This window comes from Pomacea canaliculata, linkage group LG2 (assembly GCF_003073045.1).
Source record: "Pomacea canaliculata isolate SZHN2017 linkage group LG2, ASM307304v1, whole genome shotgun sequence".
In the NCBI taxonomy this organism is placed as follows: domain Eukaryota; kingdom Metazoa; phylum Mollusca; class Gastropoda; order Architaenioglossa; family Ampullariidae; genus Pomacea; species Pomacea canaliculata.
In genome coordinates this window covers 18,264,549-18,290,825 of record NC_037591.1, presented here as the reverse complement: position 1 = coordinate 18,290,825, position 26,277 = coordinate 18,264,549, and the positions used below count along the sequence as shown (strand labels likewise).

At 41.9% G+C, this 26,277-nt stretch overlaps 1 protein-coding gene across 1 annotated transcript in view; it reads left to right on the top strand.

The window, feature by feature from the left end:
- The window catches only part of LOC112556578 (atrial natriuretic peptide receptor 1-like), a 143,643-nt gene that overhangs the window by 9,850 nt on the left and 107,516 nt on the right, over positions 1-26,277 (top strand). The window contains 1 exon segment of the mRNA XM_025225719.1: positions 3,251-5,488. Within this exon segment, the coding sequence (XP_025081504.1) occupies positions 4,531-5,488 (958 nt within the window). The 5' untranslated portion in view covers positions 3,251-4,530.

Here is a 26,277-nt window from a genome sequence, read left to right as displayed (position 1 = left end):
TTGACTGCATCTCTACACGAACAGTTCTCAATATGTCCCCACAACTGCACGGTAGTGTGATTTTCTTCGATAGACATTAGCTTAGACATCCTGGCGAGCACTTGGAACTGAGACGTATGACCTCCCTCCGGCATTTGGAATTGCAGACTAAACCTTCTCACTTGTAAATTAAATATCCGGGTGTCAAGATGGTGTTCACTGTCATCAATTTAGTCTGATGTAAATTGAACTGCATACCCTATAAACATGTTGATTTGTCAAGGTGTTTGACAAGGCCAAGTCAAGCTCGACTAACGACTGGTCCGACTTTTGACACACCGCAAGTCGGTCATTGTTAATGATAGGGTGATGACTAGCAACTGAAAGTTCCTACTTAGTCGATATTGAAGTAAGCAAGATCGTTTTCGTTTTCGATGCCAGATAAAGTTGATTTCTACCCCGAACTGTCGTGAACCCAAGCAAAGAGGGTGACCTGGCAGCAGTGGACCTCGGCCGAGTCAATAAATCTGCGCTGGCCAAATCTTTCTGGGATTACATTTCTTATTGAAAAAAACCCCACTCTGCCTGAAAAAAGTTGTGAGAATTAATCGCCTTTTTTGCAGTGAAGATGGTTTATGACTCACCATTCAAAACTTAGCGGAGAGCTCAGATGAAACCCTTCGGCCTTCGATTAGTCGTGCTCTTTAGAGTGTGACTCCGGTATTCAGCAGTTATAGGGATTTCAATTCACGCACTCACACACACACACACGAGGACAGAATTTACAAATATGTCTACACAATCCAATTATAGCTGGACGATTTCTAATAATTAACGTGTTTAAAAACGCGAGAGTTTAATAGTCTCCGCTTCATGTTTGACAATATTTGTTAAATCAGACAGTAAACTACAGGTATAAAGCAGTCTTGACCCCGTCTTCTAGAGAATGTTTTGACCGAGCGCCTCACTACTGGACTAGTATGTATCGGGCTTAAGCACATGAGAAGATAAAAGTCACCACCAAACCGTTTAGGTCGTGGGGGGTAGGGTGTTAGAGGCCTCACCTTTCCCAGGTGTAGCTTTACTTGAGACCAGTGTCCATCTCTCCCTCGCTACCTTACCTTTTCCAACTCTCTATGTGGTCATGTGACCATTTCTGCCAGCTGGGTCGACTGGGGGGGGGGACGTTTGGTACGCTAATCGGGAATTGAACCAGAGCGCTATCGGTTCGCACGCCGGTGCTATCCGCTTCCCAAGACAAGGGAACTGACGACGAGAAAGCTCAATCAAGGAAACTAAGGGCTGCTGACATAATTACATTATTTCATCCCTGTGCAGTCATTTGGAAAGATCTGGCTAGCGATGTGTTTGAGAAAACAAGGCCCAGTGGCCCGGATGATGTGCCTTTCGAGTAATAAAATAAGACAAACTTGGCAAGAGATCCTCGTGTGAGATAACTGGCATCTGGTGTTATCAGTCTACATTTTTGCTCTCACTGCTGCCAGGTGCATTTGTCTCTATTGTTTAGTCACAATTTCCACTTATTTGTTCTGATAACCTTAGTATTACTTGTCCGTACTCCGCGGTAGAATGTTGTCAGTTATAATTACGATCTATTTTTATCTTCTACTTCCTTGAAAGCAGTATACTTCACGGTCAAACTGTCTTATTTAGAAATATAATGGGGAAGAATGGAGCATATTCATTTTTTTAGATTATTAAAGGCATTATGCTTTTGTTAATTTTGCTGAATAGTCAGCAATTATGGACAGTTACTGTATACATAGTCTGAAGGCTGCTTCCTGCAATCACAGACAATCAGCCTTTCGATCTGCTAGCCCGTATTCTTCCTCTCCTTCTAATGATGGGCGACTGTACGTGATGGCCATTTTGTCACGCACTTGTGACTTGGGTATTCTAATCACTGAACTAGATAAATAAACAGTTCTTTCTGTCTAATCACAACCATTATTTTCTTCTTGTCACTTTGCCTTCTCACAACAGAAGGCCACTGACAAGGTTTCAGTGTCGACAATTTACAGTTAGAAAACCAGAATAAATCGCGAATTTCCAGATGTGTTAACATATCGTGTCTGTCAGGATACACCCTGTTCCAAGCTACTAGACTAGCAGAATACGGAGGCTACATCGTCCATGACCTCCGCGTCAGGTTGAACTAAAATGGACTGAACACTGCTTACGTTGTGACGTCATAGTGGCACGTGACTGCGCCATGTGACATGAGCTGATTTGCGAAAAGAGCATTGGGTTTGAACGTCTTGAGGGTTGACGGATTGATTCCTGCTGTTGATTTTAAATTATTCTTTCTGACTGGCTTGAATGAATAATACTCGATATTTAGCATCAATGGGAAGGACCCAGCAGATTGATGGCTCAAAACAAAATTCAGAGATGCATTCCCATGCGTAATCATGAGTTTCACACACTGGGATGAATTCTCTTACAAGTATGAAAATAATCTTGCAGAATCTTAATGTTGAAGAGTGCTACCTACTATCTATTAATCTACCCAGCTATGTAAAACGTTCTCTTCCTTCTTCTCTTACTCCTTCTCCTCCTCTCACCGTCAAACAGATACACGGAGAGAAAACGGCAGGTAAGCTGCTGGTCAGTAAGGTTTATGTAACAACCTTCTCATCAGAATAATTAAGCGGGTACAGAACTCCGAGGTAAAAAACAGACAATTAATTGACGATGTGTGGGGAATGGGATATATGTATATATTCAGTGATCGTGCAACGCCTGAAAACTGAAAAAAAGTTATTTTATGATCGTGTGGCAGACACCAAGCTGACGGGATGTTACATAGAAAACTCGAACACGTGGTGAGACAAAGTACACAGGTTTCTTTGGGCAGCTGCCTGCAATATGAAAGGAAAATAAGGGAGTGAACAAGCGTGACCTTACCGTAAACCTGTACCTACCGACTGGGTTACCTCAGCCTTTATCTAGTTGACACGTGATCTGCTTATCAGCACGTCTCTGTGTTTAGTACACTGTAGCAATTTGAGTTGCACTGGGGCTGTAAGAGAATCTCGATGGACGCTTGACAAAACGAGGCCTAACGAGGTGTAATAAGGTGAGTGACCCGATGATGAGAACATGGGACGAAAATGACGACGATCTTAATTCTTTTAGCTTTCTTGTGTTTTTATAGTTGTTGTAAGCGTTAACACATATTAAGTATTATTATTTATGAAGCTGACATTAATGTTTGTTGGTAACATTTATTAACGTATTTATTCACTAGATTCAAACAAGGGAAAAGGAAGCCATTCCTTTCAGCGAGGGCCGTTGCTTCCTTCTTTGAAATCTGCTCCCGAGGCTATCGCTTGACATCTCGAGTCCCGGAGCCTATCATCAAAATCGACCTGGCATCGCCAACTGCGTAAGGCACATCAAATGCGATAATGACGCGAACGTGAGGCCAGTGTACACAACTCACCGCAGCCTCCATTTCACGGCGCGCGCAGGTAGCGGCCAGTGTGTCTTTCAACGTGCTGGGAGCAAATATATTTGTTTCAATTTGGAGATGTCGGTCTCACTTTCATTTACTGCTCGAAGCTGCTATTGGTGTCATAAGCTTCTCATAAAGCAGAATCCATAAAGACAAGACTGGAGAAAGAAGAGCTAGCCAGAAGGGAAATTCAGCCATTGTGAGGATCAGCTGCATCATCTGTCCCCGTTCCCCACCCGACCTCGGCAACGATTGTCCGCAAACCTTGTGTACACTTGCAGCACATTCCTCTATCAGTACGCAGAGGAAGAATGCGACTCTCTCTCCATCCTGAGTGAAATGTTGGACTCGGAGACATCTTCACAACGCAGAGCGTTGCCCCAACGAACGGAGACAGCAAACTGAGGAACGAACACACTTTCGTATTACAACTTGTTTTCTCCCGACAGTTCTCAAGCTGATCTAGGTAATTGCTGTTAGTGGTATCCTCTTTATTTTGATGAGCATTTTGTACTGAAATATTTATTCCAAGCAACGCAAACAACACGAATTGCCGAAGATTCTGCGTTAATCTCAATTATGTCAATGAACACTACAGTTAGAGTTGACAGGTATTAACTTGAGGACCGCAATAATTGCTGAAGGATCCGGTGCTTGCAGGACGCTAAGATTAATGAACTCTGAAACAACTTCAGTCAATTCGAAACTTAATATGCGATCCTCGGATGTAGACACGTTACTACACGGAGGGATCCCGTTACACAATTGAAAACAAATATCTTCCTTCATGGTGTTTTGTTTTCTAGCATGCTTTGATGCAACCCGTTAAGCTCGCTAATTCATCTCCCGAGAGGGAATAACTGCCTGCTGAGGAGGAGAACTGTTCTTTGGCCAAGCATCGTCCTTGCGCGGGCGTGCAGACACGCACACAGTCAGAGCCGCCACTGGGCTCCCATAGTCTGTCGATGTCATTCATAGGCGTCGTGCGTTTGTCTGGTGGTTAAGTGACTCCGGTCCTTGCCAACGGTACCAGCACTTCTCTCTACAACTCTCTTCCGGTATACCCTGTGACAATGACGGTCTGCCCTGTAACCCCAGCGCTTATATCTTTTTCTCTGTCCTTCTTACTATTCTACCATGTTGTCAGCGAGGATGTCAAAGACATGCTTGTGGACTGGAGACCACCTGTGGCGGGCGGTACGAGCACCATTGCAGACACAGCAAGGTCGAGGGAACAAACCGAGGTCACTCAACGGAAAAGGCTCACGGAAGCAGGTCAAGTGTTATTTGATGTCAGCCGCGAGGTCACCAGCATTCATCCACACGGGATGTTAAACTCTTCCAAGCACAGCGGATACGATCAGGAACGTATGTCGACAAAGAAACAAGCGCCTGTGTCTTTGAAGAAACGACATTCACCAACCAAACTTCACCTCAACGTAGTGTTTCTGCTGCCAGCCAAAGACTTCTACTTATTTTCCTACAAGCACGTGCTGCCTGCCTTCGACGTCGCTAAAAACAAATTTCTGCATGACGTGAACATCACCGTCCGTTACAACGACACTAAGTGTAATTCAAGGAACGCGCCCATCGCCCTCTTTGACTTCTACAGTCAGGACCTAGTGGACGTCGTCTTCGGCCCTGTGTGCGACTTTTCTCTGGCCCCCGTCGCGCGCTACACACCAGTCTGGAACGTTCCAGTCATCACTTCCGGTGGGTTTGCTCATGACTTTGATGAAAAGCAAAAGCTGGATTCGGAGTACAACACACTGACCCGCATGGGCCCGAACTTCTCCTCCATGTCCGAATACATCCTGCACCTGCTGAAAACCTTCGGTTGGAAAAAGTTGCAGCTGTTGTACGACCAGGCAGGTAAAGACTACATCATGGAAAAGTTCTGTTTCCTTGCTGCCTCGACCATCATCTTTTCCTGCAAGATGAAGAAAACGGAGAACGATTTCCACCTGTATATTCCGGATTCACAGGACATCGGCAAGATGTTGACGGAGAAAGTTGGATTAAAATACTCAGGTAGGTGCGTCTGTGTGGCAATACTTAAAAGGTTAAAGGCCACGACACTAGCACAGTACACGGAGATGCCAGTGTTGGGGGCCATGTATGTATGTTTGCACTGCAGGCTCACTTTGAAGATGTTGGTGATAAGCTTGATGAAATCTTTCATTGGTACTTGCTCGACCAGCACTGAATAGTGTTTATGATAGAACATGTAAACCTCTTGCTACTACAGTTGCTGTTTCTCGTTTACTCTCTTTCTCTCTCAGCGTTTGTGGGTGTGTGTGTGTTTATATTTGAGGTCTACTTCATGTCACTATAATTTGTCTCAATTAAGCTTCACTGAAAAAAAAAACAACAGGAAAAGTCTTGATGTGCATTAAAAGCCATGGTTCTATATCACTATCATTTTAAGTTTCTTTCGCTCTTCAGTATGGCGCCATTTGATCCGACAAATAAAAAAAAATCGCATGGCTTCGTCAGATTTCTATCAAGCTTATGTCAAGTACACTTCATTTATGAAAAAGTATTTTTCTTTGTAAAAATGCTGTTTCTAAAAATCTTGATGATATATAAGCTATATTTTATCTTAGACATGATGTAAAGTTTGTAGTATTTATCGAAAACGATTGTGACTTGCTCCTGGAGGGAGTGCAAACAAACATAACTGATATAAATAGCGGGGAACGTGAAGGGATTCAATGTTTTATCTGTTTGTGTCGTGACGGGCAGCAAAAGACATTTATCACCCTTGTTCATCAGCAACTGCGGCTAAAAGATTTGAGGCGTGAAAGTACTTCGCCTCGTTTATCACAATTTCTCAAGTGCCTTTGGTGGCAAAATGTGAAATGTGTCCGTTGGCTCTTTTCTTAATCTTGTGTTTGCGCAGCCCGTTGGAAATAACGGAGAAAAATCCACGAAAGACTTCACAACAAAAACACAACAACTAAGGCATTCTTTCTTTAATAATCTGGGATTTAAACAAGGAGATGTTGTCACATGAGAAACTATGCTTTCCGTAACTTGTGATGTTGTTGAGTCAAGTGCACAGGTAGGACTCGGTCTCAGGATCCGAACCTCTCGAGCCCCTGTAATAAAGCAGAAAGTGGAGGGTGGGTGGTATCAATGCTCCGCCTCCTCACTCATTCTAAAGACTTCAAAAAGGCCGCACAGGAATTTTTCACTGGTGTCTATCGAGGAAGAGACTTGTTTGATGTAAAAGGAGGCCATTGTCCCAGCTATCGTCTTCATCTCAGTGAGAGAACATCGTGCAGTGTGATGTCAATGGCCTAATTTAATATGCTTTCATCCCTACATAAAAATGTAAAGCATTAAATTTTATGATAATATTGACTTTATGGCTTGGGCTCAGACTTTGTTTTAATGATTAATTCTATAAAATGTCATTCTTTTATGACAATGCTCTGGCCACAGTTCCTCTTTGCAGAGGTGTCAGCGAATAAAATCACTCCGCTCATGTCTTCATCAATCGACATTGTCATGAGCGGGTCATAACGGCGAAAAGAAAAAAGAAAAACAAAAGAAAAGAAAAAAATTAACGCGAAGTCCTTTAAAAACATAAAAACATTTCTCCTTCCTGTTATCATGGGAATATTGCCTTGAGGACATAATAATATCAACATACATTTGACATAGCATTGTTTTGATCGCTTTCTCCGTTTTGTCTTTGGCAGTCGTTTATTTATTACATAGACAAATATGTAACTAATTTTTTCTTGTTGTCCTGCTACATTACACCTCATTAATCGTTGTTGAGACATGTTATTACATAAAAATACATTTTATCTCGGCGTGTCTTGCAACTTAAATGTGTTAGCTGACTGTGGTGACGGCAACACGAAGTAGAAACATTTGGACACACACACTGACACCCTGGTATATGCTATGTCCTGCTATCCACATGCTGGTATATACCATACACTGGTGTATATATATATACCGGTAGGTCTACACATAGCTCGGTATATACCATTGACTGCTATAGATATATATTTATATGCTGGTCTATTTATAGATACACTGATATATATCCTAAATATATATCTTAGCATATGCTGTATATTAGTGTATACACGTATACTATATACGGGTATATATATATACCTTGTTATTACGATGTACTGGTATATTAACGCAAAGATGTACATTATTATATTTAATTTCATCATATATCACGCTTTACAGACACAGTTGAACTAAAGATGTGTTATGCTACACACGATTATGACGATTATGTAGATGAAACATGTGATTGAGCTACAGTAAACGACGACAGCGGCAATTGTAATGATAATTCTAAAATGTGTTTTGGAAACCTCTTTATTATCTAATACTATGGTAATAAAAAGCCATTTAGTTTAGTTTTTTGTGGGAGTATGAACTGGAAATGATGCTAAATTGACAGGCAGCCCAGACTCACTCAATCTTCTACCCACCAGTGGGAAACGAGTCACCCCCGCCCCCACTACACGCATTTCTTGGTGTACAGGTGGGGGCAGGCCATAAGTAACTCATCATACACGTGGTTTCTCACCTTGCCTGACCCTCAGTAGCAGGAGCAACCTAGAGATGGAGGTGTATGTCTGTGGGGAGGGGAGGAGTTGCAGGTGACAGACGACATTTTACAGGTGCGATCAAGACTCAGAAAACTAAGCCTCCCCTATCCTGGTGGCAGGTGGCTGAGCAGGTCTCGTTTCGCCTTTGAATTGCGCACGTGATTGTTTAAGTAGGGGCACGCACAACAACCAGAAACACGCGCAGACAGAAGGAGAGTACCCCCAAAGACAGGACATGGGGTATGAGAGGTGAGATCCTCTACACACAGGGAGGGTAACTAACCGGCATTATGCAGGAGGCGAGTAATTACTCATTAGCAACTGAAAGATCCATGCTTTGTTCACGCTTTCGTTCAAAACTTTCAGTTTCTTTCTTCCTTTCTTCTGTTCCCTCCTGCTATTGGCAACATTAGTTTGGAGACTTGGGGAAGAATGTTTACATATTTTATTTTGTTATGCGACTGTTATGAACAAGTCTTTGGGTTTTTTTCGTGTAATATTTCTTTCATTTACAATGGCCTAGGAGGCACACACACACACGCACACAATGACAAAGATAAGAGGGTTGCGAGATTTATTCCTTGTTGGCTCAGTGCCTCACCGAGTCTATCAGTTGTCCTGCTGCCAGTTTATCATACTATCACAAATCTTCTCTCTCCTAGTCCGACATAACGGAATATGGATATTCTCAGCTATTTCAGGAACAAGATCCTTTTTTCGTCGGAGCCACATGTGGTCCTAAGAGCTGCTTCCTTGTCACAAAAATGCAGTCAATTTCTTGTTCGTCCTGTATGCACCCTAAGAAAGGTTAGAGCCAGCACTTCGTCCGTTGTCAATACCTCCACCCACCACACTTGCCTCCCTCCCACCCAATTTCCACCCATCCCTAGTCCGTTCTCCTCCTTTCCTAGTGAAAAGTACCTTTGTTACAAGATGCTCTTGCCTCCACCAGCGCCCCTCCTCTTCGTCTGTCGCTTCCTCCTCCAAGCGTCAGTCTGGCAGCGCTGATGCCCCTGGACGAGGTGCTGACGCCCAGTCACAAGTCAAATGCAACCACTTCGACATTCATTGAACAAGGGCTTACACGCCGGCGATCGACAGTTTTAAGTGTTTCGGTTTGTGAACAATTGTGAAAGTAGGCATTGAATTCGTATGTGAACCTTGACAAACATGTTTGTATGCACGAACCTAAGGTCGTCAAGCTCGTGTGTGTCTGAAGGCAGTTGGCGGAGTGGTGGAGGGATGGCAGGGGTGAGGCCGTGAAGTCAGCCCCATCCTCAATGCTTGTTGAAGTTAGGCATCACATGCTAATGTGTCAGGGGAATTCAAAAAGATAAAAAATACTTTGAGTCTGGCAGAATTCAATGTGACATTAAAAACAACAGTTTGAAGGTGTGATCTCTCTGTCTCTAGGGAATACATTCAGCGACTGGTGGGACCAGTTCTGTGCAGCCTTATCGTATACATGTATTTGTAACCTTAGCATATATGGTGTGAGTAGTAAACTTTCTCCCACACACTCAAAAAGAAGCAAGAAAACAACCGGCAGATGCTAACCGGGGTGAACCAAAGGTCCCCCTACAGCAAGTTTCAGCCTCCAGTTGTGAGCGGCAGCTGTTTCTTCCTTGTTCACTCGTGTCTCTGATCACATTCCCAGCACGTCTGTCATCCGTTGTTATTGTTGTTGATTTTAGGAGGGAAAAGTGCTGCCACCTAAATGCGGTTTGGCACTGTGGGGGATGTCGATCTAAGAGGAATATGGGGAGCGGAGGACGGAGAGGCGAGGACGAGATGTAAATCTAGTAGGGTTTGCTCCTTTCTTTATCGTTTATCTATATATATTGAGGGCTTAGACTTTTATTTTTGGTTGTAGCTGATTGAAGGAACTCCACATTTCCTATGGTCTGTTTTAAAGATATTTCGTTATGGTCCTGTCGTCCATTACAAGCCACCACTCTACATCTGTACAATTGCTGGCAAGTTTATCAGTTTCTCCACTCATTAGGTAATTTACACAGTTTTTACAAGTAGTATCCACGTAACTGAGCTCATTACACAGCTAATATAAAACATCATTTTAGAGGAAAAAATATTTAGCAAAGCCATTATTCTTCCTTCATGCTACCATTTTATTTGGAATTCTACTTTTTTTTCTTTATTTACAACTAAGAGATTTAGATTAACTGAATAGCAGCTATCCGATAGGACGTATTTGAAAGTGGAAGATCACCTCCGGCTTGTGTGCAATTTGTGGGTAACAGAAAGGTTGTCTCTAACTCTACGGGTGTGGACAGCAGGACAGATGAAGCACAGACTTCATCTTGAATGATCGATACCTACATCACGGAATAGAGCGCGAGTGAAGAGAAAGAAGACAAAAACAAAACAAAACAAAACAAACAAAACAAAACAAAACAAACAAAAAAACAACCCTAACTGAGAATCCTCACACCAGGGCGTGAGGAAAAAAGTGATATTCATCCCAAAAGCCAGGCTCTTTGGTGACCTTTGCTCTAGCGTGGGTCAGCTGTAGGTGTTATCAGCAGATTGACTGACATTCGACGATAAGCTTCATGTAACGAGACGGTCTGACTCATTTCCGGGTCTGCTGACCTCTCGTTAGGATATAATGAAGGGGAAGCCATTAGGCTATTCGGATGACTTTTACGGAAGTCAAACAGCTCGGACCATCTGCGGCAGCTGCCAGTGTGGGGATGACGACCTCTGCTGCACAATGCCTCCCCCTCGGTCCCACAACAGACTCGTTCACTGAGAGGAAAACACGAACAAGACGATGCGGCGCTGTGCGGCGCTGTGCGGCACTAGTCGCATTAGTCTGTAAACCTCAGGGTTTCTCCTGCACTGTCCCAGTAAGAGGTCGGTGAAATCCGATCCTGACATCATAGAAGGCTCTGGAAGGGACTATTGTTTGAAGTGGTCGCCTGGTGTTGGCTAGCAGCACTGAGGTCAGCCGATGCGGAGTCTGCAGACCAGCTCACTAAGCTGCTGTATCCCCAACAGTGCAAACACAACCTCCCTAAAGTTGAAAGAAGACAAGGAGTGAAGAAATAGATGTACATAAGCAATCTTTACAAGAAAAACTTTTTTTGTTTAATAGTTCCCAGCAGTAGTAACCCGAAGAATGCTTTTTGCTTGAAGGTTTGAAGTGTCCTCGCCGCTCAGAAGGATGCTTTGTAAAGCCCACTTTTGTAGTTCTCTGTCTCCACCAAACCTCGCCGCATTAGGCAACAATGGCAAAGAAGTGGACACAAAGTTTTTACATAAAAAGCTCGGGCCACTTAAATGAACTTTTTAATTAACAGGATACATAGTGTCGAACGTGTGACTAAAATAAAATAAATACCAGACACGGACATGTCTTCAGATATGTCAAGCATTTTTATATTGAATTTAGTTGATATGTAATGTCATTAAAGGTTTCCTCGTCTGAAAATGATGTTAGCACAGTGAACTTGTTGACCTTTGTAAAGGTCGTTCTTATGCGGGTAAAGTACAGAAGCCTGTGATGTGCCCTGCAGTGCCATTGTGTTGGCAGGGCATTGACTTAAGCTCAGCATTTGGATTAAATTTTCAATGTGCCGAAAGTTTAAAGACAACTTTGCAAAGCTTTATCAAACATTCGACATTTTTCGGTTAAGTAGGGCCTCTGGTGTAGTTGTCTGATGTTGTTTTCTCTGGTGGAAGTGATGGTCGTGGCTGTAGTTGTAGAATTAAAAGCTTTGATGAAAAAAATGTATCAGTAATAAAAATAAAAAAAATACGCGGAACGGAAATATTAGAGACTAGAAAAACACAATAAGAAGGGTTTTAACATTAATGACGGAAGAAAGAGAAAGCGAGAACTAAACAATGCGCCAAGAACTGAAATGGAATAAACGGATGCCAGGATCATAGCGTCTGAGAAGGGAGGACAGGAAAGAAGAGAAGAGGGAGAGAGTGAGGAAAGTGAGAGAAAATAAAGGGGAAAATGAAGAAGAGGAAATTGAAAGGAGGGGAGACTCTCGAAATCAGAGACAATTAAAACACTGCGGCGACTGAGGAAAGTAAACATGGCGGCACGACGGGATGTGTGTAAACACTGTTAGAGCGCCACCTGCATACATTACGTGGACACAATCATGCAACGATATCATGACGGCTCAAGTTAGCAGACTCGCCAGAAATAAGATGCACAGAGGACTGAGTAAACGAGAGGACAGAAGGAAAATGAAACTGAGAGAATGTAAACTGTTGTTCTCCATTTCTGTGTTGTTAATGCTGATGAGAGTGGCGAGGTATCCATGGCATGCTGTCTTTAGTTTGCTAAAGATGACAGTCGATGATATCTGTCTTCTCGATTATTTCGATTGTCAAGCCTTGGAGCGTGATGTCCCTTTGTATAACTGGCAATATTTTTGCCGTCCTGTGCTTTATGGCAACCATCAATATTACCGGCAATTTTTGATTGTCAAGTTTGCTGCTTCACAGCTTCTAGCCTGCAGTAGGACCTTCAGTTGTTTGTTCGCTGCTGGGGTCTAATTTTCTCAGATGCCCTGTCTTCAGCTTTGGACATGATGATCCCTGTTCTTGGACTGGTCATGTTAGACAGGTTTCTTTGCGTTGGTTGTCGCATGGTTGGTGAGGGACATTCGGAGCCATGGTATACTAATGTGGTCTGACAGGCAAAGAGATTTGTGATGCCGGAGATCATACAAACTGGTCATGCTGAAAAGCGGTGGCTAGTGAAGACTTGAAATGTCCAGAACCACCGCTCGACAAGTCTGCTGAACGAGCTGTTCGTTGTTCGTAGATAATGTAGATAATGTAATCTCAGATATCTTCTTGTAAATCATCGACAGAACGATGTAGTGTTGTATTGCTGACAATGCCATCAATCCGTTTTATTTTTGCTTCCCATATGCCAACTGTCGCTGGTGTTGTGTGAGTTTCTCACAGAAAACATTGTACATCTACCACACTTTGTGTTTATCTGATAAAAGGAGATGCTGGGGAGAGAATGTGTTTGTGTGACGGTTAGTGTATGTTAGTGAACGTTTTTGGCTTTTCTAAAGCTCTGTGAACCTGGTTTAGCTTAGTGTGAAACCGTGAGTAGGTTATATGATCATTATTATTTTCAGGAAAGAAGGAATCGTTATAGTTTTAGGTTCGTATGACTAACACACACACAGCTGCAGGCGAAGCGCCAGGCTAGGTACACCCGACCAAGCTTTGCATTCTGGGAGACACTGCTCATCAAAGAAGTGGAGCCAGGCCTGGTGCTCACGCTTCAGTTGTCACCCCAGACACACGATCCATACGTCACTTCCGGTGATGTGTAAATCTTTCATAGGGCTATGAGGACCAACGCCATGGAGAACAGAAATCAGCTGTTGTCTAGACAAAAACAACAAAGAGTTATCAAATATTCTCAGATATCGTAGATGTCAGAACTAATGAAACTTTGTCGGATTGCATTGTATGCTGGTTTTTGCAGGTAGGTAGATATATAGAATAAAATGTTTCTAGCGTTGTTGACAGTTTTTATCTTTTATTACTTTTTTCTGATTCTTCGTAAAAATTATTATTAAAGAGATAATCAACAAAGAAAACACATTTACTATCAGCATATTAAATGTTTTTAGAGACTGTCCTCATATTCTCTTTCTATTTTTCACTTAGCTCTCCCAAACACACACACACACATTATACAGGGGGCCAGGGAGAGGTTTTAAAGATACAAAATCGTAATTTTTCATGCTGAATAAACACATTGATGTCAAATCTGCTGAAGTCTTTCATCACAGAAACACTAAGGGCATCAGCAGGAGGCAGACCGTGAGCCTCACCCCTCCGCCTCACCATCCGTCACCTATCGGCGCGAACAACGACCTCCACACTCCTGTCCCTCCACGGACTGGGGAATCTTTTCGCTTAACTTGATGGCAGACGGACTTCATATGTCACTATACATAAGCCACCCACACAAGTGGTGTTCGCTTCATCGAAGTCGAAAGGAAAACGACTTGTCTACCGGCGGCCTGCCATTACACTCTTAGTGATTGGTGATTAGAGTGATGACTTTCCAAACACAGAATGCTTGTCTCTAGGTATTCTATTCCAAGAACTATCTGCATGAAATAAATTTGGTGAGCTTTAGATATGAAATGCTTCAACGCAAGAATGAATAACTAAATTCTATTATACTTTCTGCACCTGTTTTCTGTGTTTCATGAGTCAGAGGACTGAATAAAAAGCACATAACCGTCTTTCCGATCCAAGAAATTACGACTGTGTAAATAATTGCATTACTTTTGAGACTAAGCGTGATATCGAAAATTCTGACTTGAATGCAGTTGTCATGTAACTAGAGATCGAAATCATGCGAGATGCAGAAATGAGTTCTCACGCACAAAAACACTCTCACACACGCACGCACGCACACACACACTGGCACGCACACGCACTTGCTTTTTGCCGACAGACCGGTCTGAACGGCAAGTCATGCAGAAAGACTGGAAGGAGACAGGGTGGGTAAAAATCCTTTGCCGCAGTCTCTTCACATTTTCGTCACATCTGGATATCGATATTTCTGATCCTGCAAACTGAAAAGTGCAATTTCTGCCCCTCATTCACGGGAAAAACAAATGCTCAATTTTTGCAAATAAAAAGATGTCATAACGAATTCGAGCTAAAAGGTGAGAAAGAAGTTAAAGTGTTGTTGAGAGGGAGGACGCATAAAAGGTTTACGAGACGCAGATAGAACAGGTGTGGCCTCATCTCAAACTGTTTTATTTGTTCCACTGTTTGGGCACAGCTGTAAGCAACAAATAACGCATAACAACCATCAGTAACAGATACACGTGCAGATGTAAGTAACAATATATAGGAAGTAAAATAACGTGAAACAAATATAGTCTCAAGCCTTAAAGGACACCGGGCCGGATGTTAGAACCCTCGTCATTTATCTCGGGGTTCATCCATCCTTCGCTGCTTTAATTTCTCCATTTCTCCTCAGGTATCACCACAGTGGGTCAACAGTGGTGTGTGTTACACGGCTATCATGTCAACCAATATGATACTTCACACATGTACCAAACAGTCTGGTATGTGAGCCTTCGGTATTGGATGTCATTGCTCTAACCACCAGATGCACATACAAGTAACAAAGAGATTTGACAGGTAAAGGTGAAAGCTTTATGTAATAAGTATATAGATATAGATATAAGTATACAGATATAGTTGAAACGGGTGTACCACCAAATTGACTAAAATGTTGGTTCAATCCTGGGTGCAGCCTGGTGAAGGTATATCAGTAGGTCATAACAGCTTCTCACGTGTGAAGGGAAACTACACTCGGGCTCTGTGTGGGGCACATGGCTGTTTCAGTACAGGTGTGGCAGTGATGGGGACGCGTATAACAATCTGTACTTTGAGAGTAAATGAATGACCAAACATTTTCTGTGTAAGATTTAACATGATGCGAAAAACGGGCAACAAAACGTGCACAACTTATGATAAGGTCTTCGGTTTGCAATTTTATTAGATATTGGTAACAGCTCTTCAGCAGGGGCAGCTATCAACAGGTCACAGGGGCATCCCCTCAAGAGATTCAAGCACTCCCAGACTGATATCTAACAGGAAATCCTTGATATTCGTTTTGTTTTCTATGAACAATATTCAGGTAGTACGTTCTACTTCCCCTATTTTGCTTCTCTGATATCAATGATATACGGCTCACCATGCGAGGCCAGGCCAATGGAGGTTGCTGAGTGCGGGTGAAGGAGCCAACAAAGCAGACGGGCCACTTCAGTCTGCACGTGCATGTCAGTCACAAACAGAAAAATGAAAGAAAAACATTTGTAGGCACCACGCCTCAGCCTTTAATCACGAGGCCGGCGTGTGATTACAAGCCGCTGCAGTTGAAAGGTCTCTCCCCCAGCATCAGGTCCTCCCACGCCTCCTGCAACTAGTTGCTGGCAATGTTTGCCGTATCGTGGGGCGGCCTTCTGAAGCCTTCGTTTTTATTCCTCCTCGTTGACCGAGTAGGCCCTTTATTTCACTGTTCCTTCTCTTTTTAGCAATTTAATGAGTGATCAATGCGTTTTATAGTTTTTGTTACCAATTTGGGTGTTTGTGCGTGCGTGGCTGTGTGTGTGTGTGTGAGGGAGTGTGTACGCACTTAGCATAAATGCATATACGCTTGCGGTTCCGGCTGCTATTGTTACCAGTGTTGTGAACCAATCTTTTTCAAATATTCACACTTTTATGATCTGCTGACTATTAAAATTGGTTTTACACATCAGTGGAGATCCCTAATTCAAATTTTGGGAAAATAAATGCTATCTCTTCCAAAATCTATGTTAGCTAGAGCGTGCATGAGTATACTTGTGGCTAGCACCAGGCACCAGTGTACATCTGTTCAATTCCAAAGGTGTTCACTGTAACCATCTGTTGCACCGTACTCATCTCGATATTTGTCAGTTATCTTCAAATACAGAAGCTCCCATTTCCGCCTGGCCATCCATCTTTTCCTACAGAATAATTACATTTAATGTGAAGATGGAGGTGAGAGGCAATGACCCGCTACTTGCCACGTGCCCGGGAAACACTGTGACTGTCCGCGTGCCTTCCTTGTTGTTACTATATGTGTATGCTTGCTTGTAGTTTAATGTGTACGTGTCTATGTGAGATATTCTGTGCCTCTATGAAATATGTAAGTGACCTGTATGTGCGTGTGTCTGCTTGTGCACGTGTATGCATAGTTATTTACATTCTGGGGAGTTATGTGTGCGTTTGTGATGCTTGTACGGGTTGCGTGAGCGAGTGTGTTTGCAGCGGTTGTGTTTGAGTGTGTGTATGCTGTGTGTGAGTGGGTGCAAATTGGATTTTACTGAGAGCGTGTGCGCGTGTGTCTCCATAGCAACGCCTGAAGTAAAGCAGCAGTTGAGAGTCTTTACAGGCGTCACAAGCAGACGATAGCCCACACATTTCCTGTGAACGCTCTCATATTCAAAGATAAACCACGTGATAGTTACATAACGCGTGAATCCGCAAGTTCTCGACCCTGTCACACTGAGCATACATAACAAGAGGGAGGGGCGAACTGTGTTTTACACCGAGCCAGCAGCTGACTACATCACGGCAAGTTAGCCAGCCTTGTAGCTTGTAAGCACAATCACACACAGAGAAAAAAACAGCGTGCCCGAGACGAGAGTTGAACCCAGGACAGCCAACTCTCACTGTATTGGTGACAGGCGCTAACCGCTGCACCACACGTCCGCCAATTTATAAATCAAGAAGACAGTGAGAGAGATGGAAGGCCAGACAGACAAACAGGATGAAAGAGTGAAGCGTGGGAACGGACAAAAAAAACAAAATGTGCTGAGAAAAGATAACTGAGCTGCTGGCTTTCAAAAACGAATTTTGACGGCCAAAGCCGTGGGCCATTTACTGTGATCCTTCACATTTTGATGGCAGGCCTAAGACTGACCCCTGGGGTCATGCCGTCATCTACCCTAAAGCTGTACTACATGGGTGTAGTGAAGGACTATCATCAACTTCTCTATTAAACCATTGAGTCTTTGGACCCATGTCTAAGGCTAATACTCACTTTGCATTTACACCAAGACAACAGTTTTCCAAGATTACCGTTATAAATGGCACTGAAGCCTGCTTAGACAAAGTCTGAGTTTGAGACTTCGATTTTAAAAAAGACAACCCGTTATCTCACACTGTATATGTTGTTCTAAACATACATAGTCTCTAAGTATTTGTCTGATTATCCTGCTTATCTCTATTTTGTATATGCAGCAGTACAGAGCTACAAAAGGACAGTTCAGAAATATTAGAAGAAGAAAAAAGATATTGTGGATCGTTTTGTGGTACTAGTAGCAGAAAATTATGTATGTTCTTCCTGCTGACATTTTGTAAAGGTTTCTGAAAGTACACTACGCAAGGAGAAAGGAATACCCATGTTAACGGCCAATTTTCGGTCGGTGGCTCAGTTAGCTTCAGTAAACGTTGAAACGAAATCCTAATTAATAAAAAAGGTGAAGACAATTTTGTCACCAAAGACAAGCCACTACAACTGTGGGGCATCGAGTCTTGCCTTGCACAGCTTGCATTTCATCGACCTGAAGGCTATGAACATGTTTCGTGTCCACAAGAAACAGCCTAGGAAGTGAGAGCTTGAGGCCATTGTTGTTTTTTATTAGTTTGTTGTCATTTTATGGTGAAGTGCTTCCACCTATAGTTGATTTCGCACTGCTGTGGGATAAAGGGTCGGAACATAAGAAAAAAAAGAGGAATGGAGCAGGGGATGGAAATATGGGAGGTAGAGAGGAGGATCATTGTTCAGCTAGGCCGCAGGTGTTGATTATAGTGGCGGTGTTGATTAACGATGCCGGTGCCTTTCCTGCTACTTGCTGTTAATTGCTCTTAGGTGCTGGAGGCCTGCCAGAGTCCACAATGGAGGCCTGCTGCTTTGCTATTTTAGCAAGATCAAAGTCTCTTTGTCATCGTAGAAGTGCCTAAGGGAAAGCTGGAGCAATGTGAGTGTTTGAGCGTAAGGTGGTTTAGTTTAGTTTAGTCTTTGTTACTCCTCGAGGAGCATAGGGCCGCAACAACACCTCAAAGACCCAGCGGACCGGGTTTAGGGCAGCACCCTCAGCTGGACCCTCGTCCTTTGTCTCCCTCTCTACTGTTCTTTTCCAAGTCTGCTTTGGTCTCCCAACTCTTCTCTACCTTTGAGTGTTCCAGTTCAAGGCGTAAGGTGATGCTTTACATATTTCTGATGCCCTGGTTTGTTCTATATAATAGGTACATTGTTCGGCATAATAGGTGCCTTGTTGGGTAGTGGGTTGTCGTGAGGGGTGACATGTTCAGTACACTGTCGCGTACCACCCCCCAGCGTCAACGGAGCACGCTCAAGGCCACTCACACAGCAGGCCACACACGCTCAGTCACTCAGCCGGAGGCAGGATGCGACTTACTTCTCGAACCCGTGCCCAAGCGAAGACCAAGACAAAGACGAAAAGAACGACACAAATACGAAGTTTAATCAAAAAAAAAAAAAAAATATATATATATACCCAAACACCCAAATACCTAATACAACCAAGAAAAAGAAAATACCGATGCGAGTACTCACAAAAAAAAAAAAAAAACCAAACCAACAACCAGGTACTGCACCCCCGCAAAGAAAATAAAAACAAAGCGCAACCGCGCACAAATAATAACACAGCAAAAAAAAAAAAAAAAAAAAAAACAACACCGCGCAGTACAGTCAGTTAAACGTAGTTCCCCCTTAGTCTTTAATTCTTAACACAGAACAGGGGCTTGAGGCGCTTAGTACACAGTCTCAGGAGCTGTTCACAGTACAGTTCCCTTTCTGAATGCAGGTGTAGAACCCGTAGACGTAGACGTCACAAATGAAGAAGTGCAGAATGGTTGATTATATCTCAGACAAATGCTCGTCGAACAAAAAGGCGTGGAGCCAGGACACAAGGCACGCACGCATAGCACGTATACACAGGAAGTACACAGTAAATACACACCAAGGGCGTGCACCCCGGACATACACAAAAAGCCTGAAATAAATAAAAAAACAACGGTCACTAAAAGGCTACAGGAGAAAATAACTAAACCAAGACCCCCTTAAACCAAGACATGAAATAGCCCTAAATTACACACATACAGACTCCAGCCGTCTTCTCAAAAAAAAAAAAAAAAAAACTCTCCGCTCTACTCAGCGCCTTGGTAAGAAATCTCTCAACAGCAGCGACCCGCCCTCAGAGCAAACCTCACGTGACGTCGCAAGCCTGTGACGTCAGGTGCTGATACAGACAACGGGCGAAGGCCTTGACCTTTTCCCGCGAATCGGACAAAAATAGCCTGAAAACACAACGTTACTGTCGTCTGCTGTGAGCTACCTCTCCAATACAGGAGCGTTCCCACGCGCTGAGAGAGATGCAACCTAGACGAAATCATGACACGCGACAAACACGTGACACTGTATGAATCTGACTTAGTGGGTGTTGAGGATAAAGATACACTATCTAGACTATCTTCCCTAATTCTGCCTGTAAGAAAGGAGTAATATTAAAGTAAATCGAAAAAAATCTATAACAAAAATAAAAAGTACTAAAAAGTTTAAACTCCTAAAAAAAAAAAAAAAAAAAAAAAGAGAAGAAAAAAAAACCAGCAAAAAAAAATAAAAAATAAAACAGCAAACAAACAAAACCAAAAACACTTTTATTTTAAGTGCATAATAATTTTTCCTTAGGGTCCAGGATTTTCTTTAATAACCTTAAATAAAAATAAATTTATCATGGCTCAACCTAAAGTTGATATATTTACAACGACCATTTCCCAGCTTTTGAACGCGTTCTTTCGTTAAGACCGTTACTAACTGGGACTTCAGCAGGGCTGACTTTAATTAATGGTTTAATTCAGCAGGGCAGACTAACTAATGGTCCACTTTACATAATTTGTCGCTCACAAACTGTGGTGTATCTGAACTTTTCTAGACATTTTTCTTCTAGACATTTCTTCAGACCTCCCCCCCCCCACCCACCATCACGCTTCTGCTGAGTGTGCAGCACACAACTTCAGTTTTTCTTTGATAAACTATTATCCCACTCCATTCCCTGCAAACCCCTTTGACTGGGAGGGAAATCAAATATTGTTTCTCGAAACCAGGACTTGGACATTATTGCTGCCGGGAGAGGTGATATTTTGAATGTGCGCAGTCCCTCCTATTGACATCGTTGCATAATGTCAAGGTGGCAATGTCAAGGTGACAATGGCGAGCGACACAGTACAGAGAGAACTGTATTCATGGCGCGCATATAACATCATCAAACATCTCCAAACCTCTCTGCAACTGTTCTCATAAGCGAGTAGAAATAAAATGAAAGCTTAAGTAGAACGCTTCTTCATTCAGCAAACTTCACTCCATAAACCGGCAAACTGATGTGATGTGCGAGAGGACTGGACTGGCTAGCAGCAGGTTTAAAACATTGCACAGAACCACTTTGTGCGGCTGTAAATACACCGACGTCACACGTGGCAATGGAAGGCATCTCCGTTATTGAGTTACCCGCCGAGTGCACTGCTGGGTGCAACATGATGTATTTATTCAGCTTCTTTTACTTTTTACACTTCCTTTTCTTTGAGATGAATGCACCCCGGATAAATTTTTTAGTGGACATTTGTGTTCCCCTCCCCGTCCTTAACACATGCCACTTTTGTTCCTCCTGTTTCCTCTTCACTTCACTGAGCCCTGCTTCTGATGGTTTCAGCTTATTAGGTTGTACACAGCTGGGTGAAACATACTGGTGCCGATAATGATTCGTTCCAGCCCTGTAAAAATCCATCTAAAATCAAACACATACTAGATAAGTATCCACGTATTAGGTGTTAAGTATTAGGCAGTAGTTATCATGATGCTAAAAAGATTACCTGTAGATTATACTTAAAATTATTTCGTTATCTGCTTGGGTATATTATCTAGCACAACCCTCCAGGTTTCTCTTTTTTAATTGCTTAATTTACCTTTATAGTTTTCCTATTACTCCAGCTATCTTTTGTTATTTTTTCTTGTAGATATTTATTTATATCAACATTACTTTTACTATTATCATTAGACTTTAAAAGAATTTGTATCATTCCCATTATTGAATAGTTTATAAACTGTTGGGTATAAGGGAGACAAGAATATTGGAAGATGTTATCTGTTACTCAAGAAGTTACTTAGTTACAAAGTATAGATAGTGAATTACAAATTTAAACTAACTACACATCTGGCGGGAGAACCTTGAATTACAACGATATACTTTGAGAAGACGATGACCTCATGAACTGAGCAGACTGAAATATTTCGTTTACCCGATTCACTATCAAGCTAAAGAAATTGTCATATTGTCATTATCGATGCCGACATACAAGTTATCTCACTGATACATTTCTAATAATCAGTATTTTTTCTGCCACATGAAAAGAGTAGCAATTTGTTAAAATCAGTGCATCCTTGATTCTAAAAAATAGATGAAATAAATAGCTATATAAAGGAAGTAATATAAGAATATGTGGCCATTCCATTATAAGAAAAAATATGTAAATAATATCTCTGTGCTAGACACGAATCATGCTACTTCCCATCATATTGTCTTATATACTCTTCTAATAAAAATTAGAATTAATGTTTGCAAGGAAGAAAAAGAAAGAAGTCAGTAAAAAGAACAATTATATCAGGAAAAATGTTGTGATTGAAAAGGTATAAAATGATTAAACGAGATATAAATGAAGAAACTTCCAACGATCAAAGAGGAACTTATTCGCTTAGGAGATAAAAGAGTGGAAGTGGAATTGATTGGGTCACGTGCAGGATGTTGGCTGAGGGAGGAACTGTTGGTAGACATTCCTGCCCAGAGAAAAAGAAGCTGTGTAAGAAAGCAAATACGAAAATTGCTAACGCAGAATGAAGAAACTGTTACGAAATCAGACATAATTAGTTTAGACATATCAACTTTTTCTCTAGCCTGTACTCAGAACTCCCTTTTGAAGATCATGCCCTCAGTCAACTAACTATAAAACTTACAGACGATGAGAAAAGTTTCTTAAAGGTAAAATCAGTTCAAAGAGGCAAGTCTGGCACTTTGTCATGTTTATAATGGTAAAAGTCCTCGAAGTTATGGACTTACTGTAAACTTTTAAAAGATCTTTGGAAATGGCTTGATCCTTTGGTTTGTCGTGGCTTTCATAAAGAAGTATAAAACGTGGTTGCTATGAACACCTCTATTTACAAGTCTCTAAATACAACAGAGAAATATCCAGTTGAACCTCTAGCACAGAATTTTCATCTGCCGTTTGACTTGGAAGTAAGACCACCACCGCCACCGGTATTGTAGAGGCGAATAAAGATATTTATAAGCATATTGTTTTTGAATTTACAGTTTAAAGATTCTGGAAAGAAATTTAAAAAGACATGACAGAAAGATGTATGATAGCTGAGAGGCAAAATGTGTGTGAACACTGCACTTCTTGAGGCACAATCAGTTTTCAGACAATTGCTGTTTTTACCTGATGTTACTCGTTGCCAAACAGAACGTTTCTATTCTTGTACAAGAAAAAAGTCAAACCACCGATCGACTCATTTGTCTAAATCTTGAAAACAGCTAAAACATAAAATCAGTGCCATTGTAGAGATGAAATATAGAAAAGCGAAGTTCTTGCATCAAATCTGATAACTGATGTTTTGTCACAGAGCATTTTCTTAAAAGTGTTATGTGTGCCGATGGATTTTCGTTTTCGTCTGCGACTTTTTACATCCTTTCTTCTGTTATGTCCCTTTCATCAAAACTGATTCTGTAAATTTTTGTAAATAAAGTCTTGATTGCCTGGTAAAATTTATTTCTGAATGTAGCTGATCATTGTAAATGTGTGAGGTTTGCTTTAGGCAGTATTGCCATACACCATTAGATGAAGGTTAGTGACACCTGTGTCTACAATTCTTTATCTTTGAACGTAAGCTAATTGAAAACTCGTTAAACATTAATTTTGTCTGCAATTGTGGGCATGCACATGTGCGTGGCAACTTAGTTCCTTTGATTATTTTTTGCCCTGATGAAATAGCAACCTCACATCATTGCCGACATTACATCCTGCAGATCGATCATCGCACGAAATTAAAGAAGGAATTGGTCGGCATGGGACACAGAGTTAGTCCAGGTATCAGGTTAGAGGGAATGCCACAGTTTTCACAACTGTGTAGTAAGGTCGCATTCCTTTCTTAATGGCAGTCGTCTGGTGTGTACAGAAATACTATGAATAAGGTAAGGGATTGGAGGATTCAAGAATTACATAATAAATCTTCGTTTTCAAGTGAAAAAGACTCTGAAGCTGATTACTTGAAGTTGAATATCTTGTCACGAAGATATTTTGTTTTCTGGTTTTCTGTCAGGCTCTGTCTGTCTGTGGTGTGCTTCTACCATGTTGCCATCAGCTATTACTAGGTTTCATCTGAGGCTCTTTCTAGCAAAGCCATTAGATGACATTGGATGAGAGGAGGTGAACAAAAAGCGTACATACGTACAGAAAGAGTAACTTCTCTGGTTTTCTGCCTGATTGTCAGACAAGCATAAAGAAGTATATTCTCTCTTTCTTTCAGTCCGTTAGGCAGCCTTTCTGTCTTTGTGATACCCTGTCTGTCAATCTTTCTCTCTGCTGGTCTGATTTCTTTGTTCCAGTTCGTTCCATTTTGTACGCCCTTCCTTTTGGACATCTTCTGATTAAACTACTGAGTGCCAACACAATCGTTTCAGCATTTTCAATTTCAGAGGACAATGTTCACACATTGATCTGTCTACTGATTACAGAGTGATGTGCAAAACTGGTCTATAGAAAATGCAACCGTATTTTGTATAGATTCACAATACAGTGTTGTTTTCACCTGCAATATCAACTTTAAGATGTAGTATGTTTACCCAAAGATTTATAACTTCACAGTTTTCGAGCATTTTTAGCAAAAAAGGACAGCTTTCTTTTAGTATTTTTTTTAAAAGAAATGAATGACATAAAGAACTTTTAAAAAAAAAGTAGAATTTTTTCCCCTCAAAAAAAAAAAAAATGTTGGCTGAGTGATAAATAGTTTCAGGACAAAACTGTTTTACAAATCGAATTTCATTACTTCGTCTGGTCTCAGGAGAGTAGTCTTGGAATGAATGTGGAGTAATATGACGAGCGGAAGTCTGACAGAAACCGTCAGTCGTCTCCTGAAAATGTCAGCATCCTTTCTTTCCTCTACCTCTCTCTCTCTCTCTCACACATACACACCTGCAAGTAGGGAGATAGAGATTATTTTCTTCAAAGTAAATGTTTTATTAAGACACAGTTTGCATGCCTTGAACAGCAGGCACTGATCACAATGTAGTCCAAGCAGAAGTAGGAAACACAAAAATAAAGAGACAAGACAGCAAACATACTGAATGTTACCTACTGGGAACTTTTAAGAGCATTTAAGAGCCTGCAGACAAATTGTAAGAAAAGTTAAACCAGACAGAAAGTTGCATACAGCTTGCATTCATGCATACACGAAGCAGAAGACGCAGTGTCCGTCAAATTTAGTCCCAACAATCCTTTTTTTACTGAAAGCAGAAGCAAAACATGGGGACTGTTGTGAGGAAAATATATTTGTTCATACGTTCCCCGCCATTTCAAAACACTCTTGTATAAAATCCCAGACTAAAAGTGGTGGTCGTGCAGTCTGCACAGACCCAAATGTCAGTTATCTCTTCCCCCCGACTGACAAACCGGAAGACGCTCAAAGACCGACGCCGGCGCGGATGAAGGCCAGAATAAGACGTTCACAGCTTCCGGTTCATGCATGACTTGCAATCGATGATGAATGGCGCTCAGCCACAGTCGCCAAATGTGCTTATTGGGAGCGTGAGACAACATGGTGGGTCAGCTGTGAGACAACTTACATCAGGAGTGGCATGACGGTTGTGACTGTGATGTGAAGACACAGCAGGCTATACGTGAACATGGCACAGAACAGAAGACCTGCAGCCGGTGTGAACATGTTTACAAAAGCTCCTTAACAGCATTTTGGAATGCAGGAATCGTTTATCTTCGTTGTTATTGTCAGTCCAGTTTCTTTTTACCGACCTGACTCTTTTGACCTTATCTTTCCTCCGGCAAAGGAAATTCCTAGAGTTTGGAATAACTCCACAGAGACAGCCACAGGGCTTGTGTCAGGTTCGTAAGGCACGGTGGGCCTTGAATTGGCTGTGGTACCACGGTCTGAAGCTGCTGCTGCTGCTGCTGCTGCTGCTGCTGATGATGCTGCTGCTGCTGCTGATGATGATGATGATGATGACACTTCCATACCTGGTCATAAATGCAGCTGACAAATAAATTGATTTTTTTCGCCAAAGCAGTATTTGCATTGCCATTCTACTATCTGTAATATCTAATGCATTTTTAGTTTTATTGTGTAAAACTGTTAAGTGATTTTAAGTTTTATAGCAAGTTTGTGCAATGAGTGATGCACTCAGTTTCATTATTAGCCATATTTTCTACGATTGTGTCACCATGGTCCTTAATCACCGCCTGGCCCAGGGCGAGGTTCAGTGACTCCAGCACACATCACAAGTCTAGAGATGACGATGCCAGTAAATCACAAGATGCTCATGTTGTCCTGTTGTCACTTTGTCGCCATGGCAGCATAAG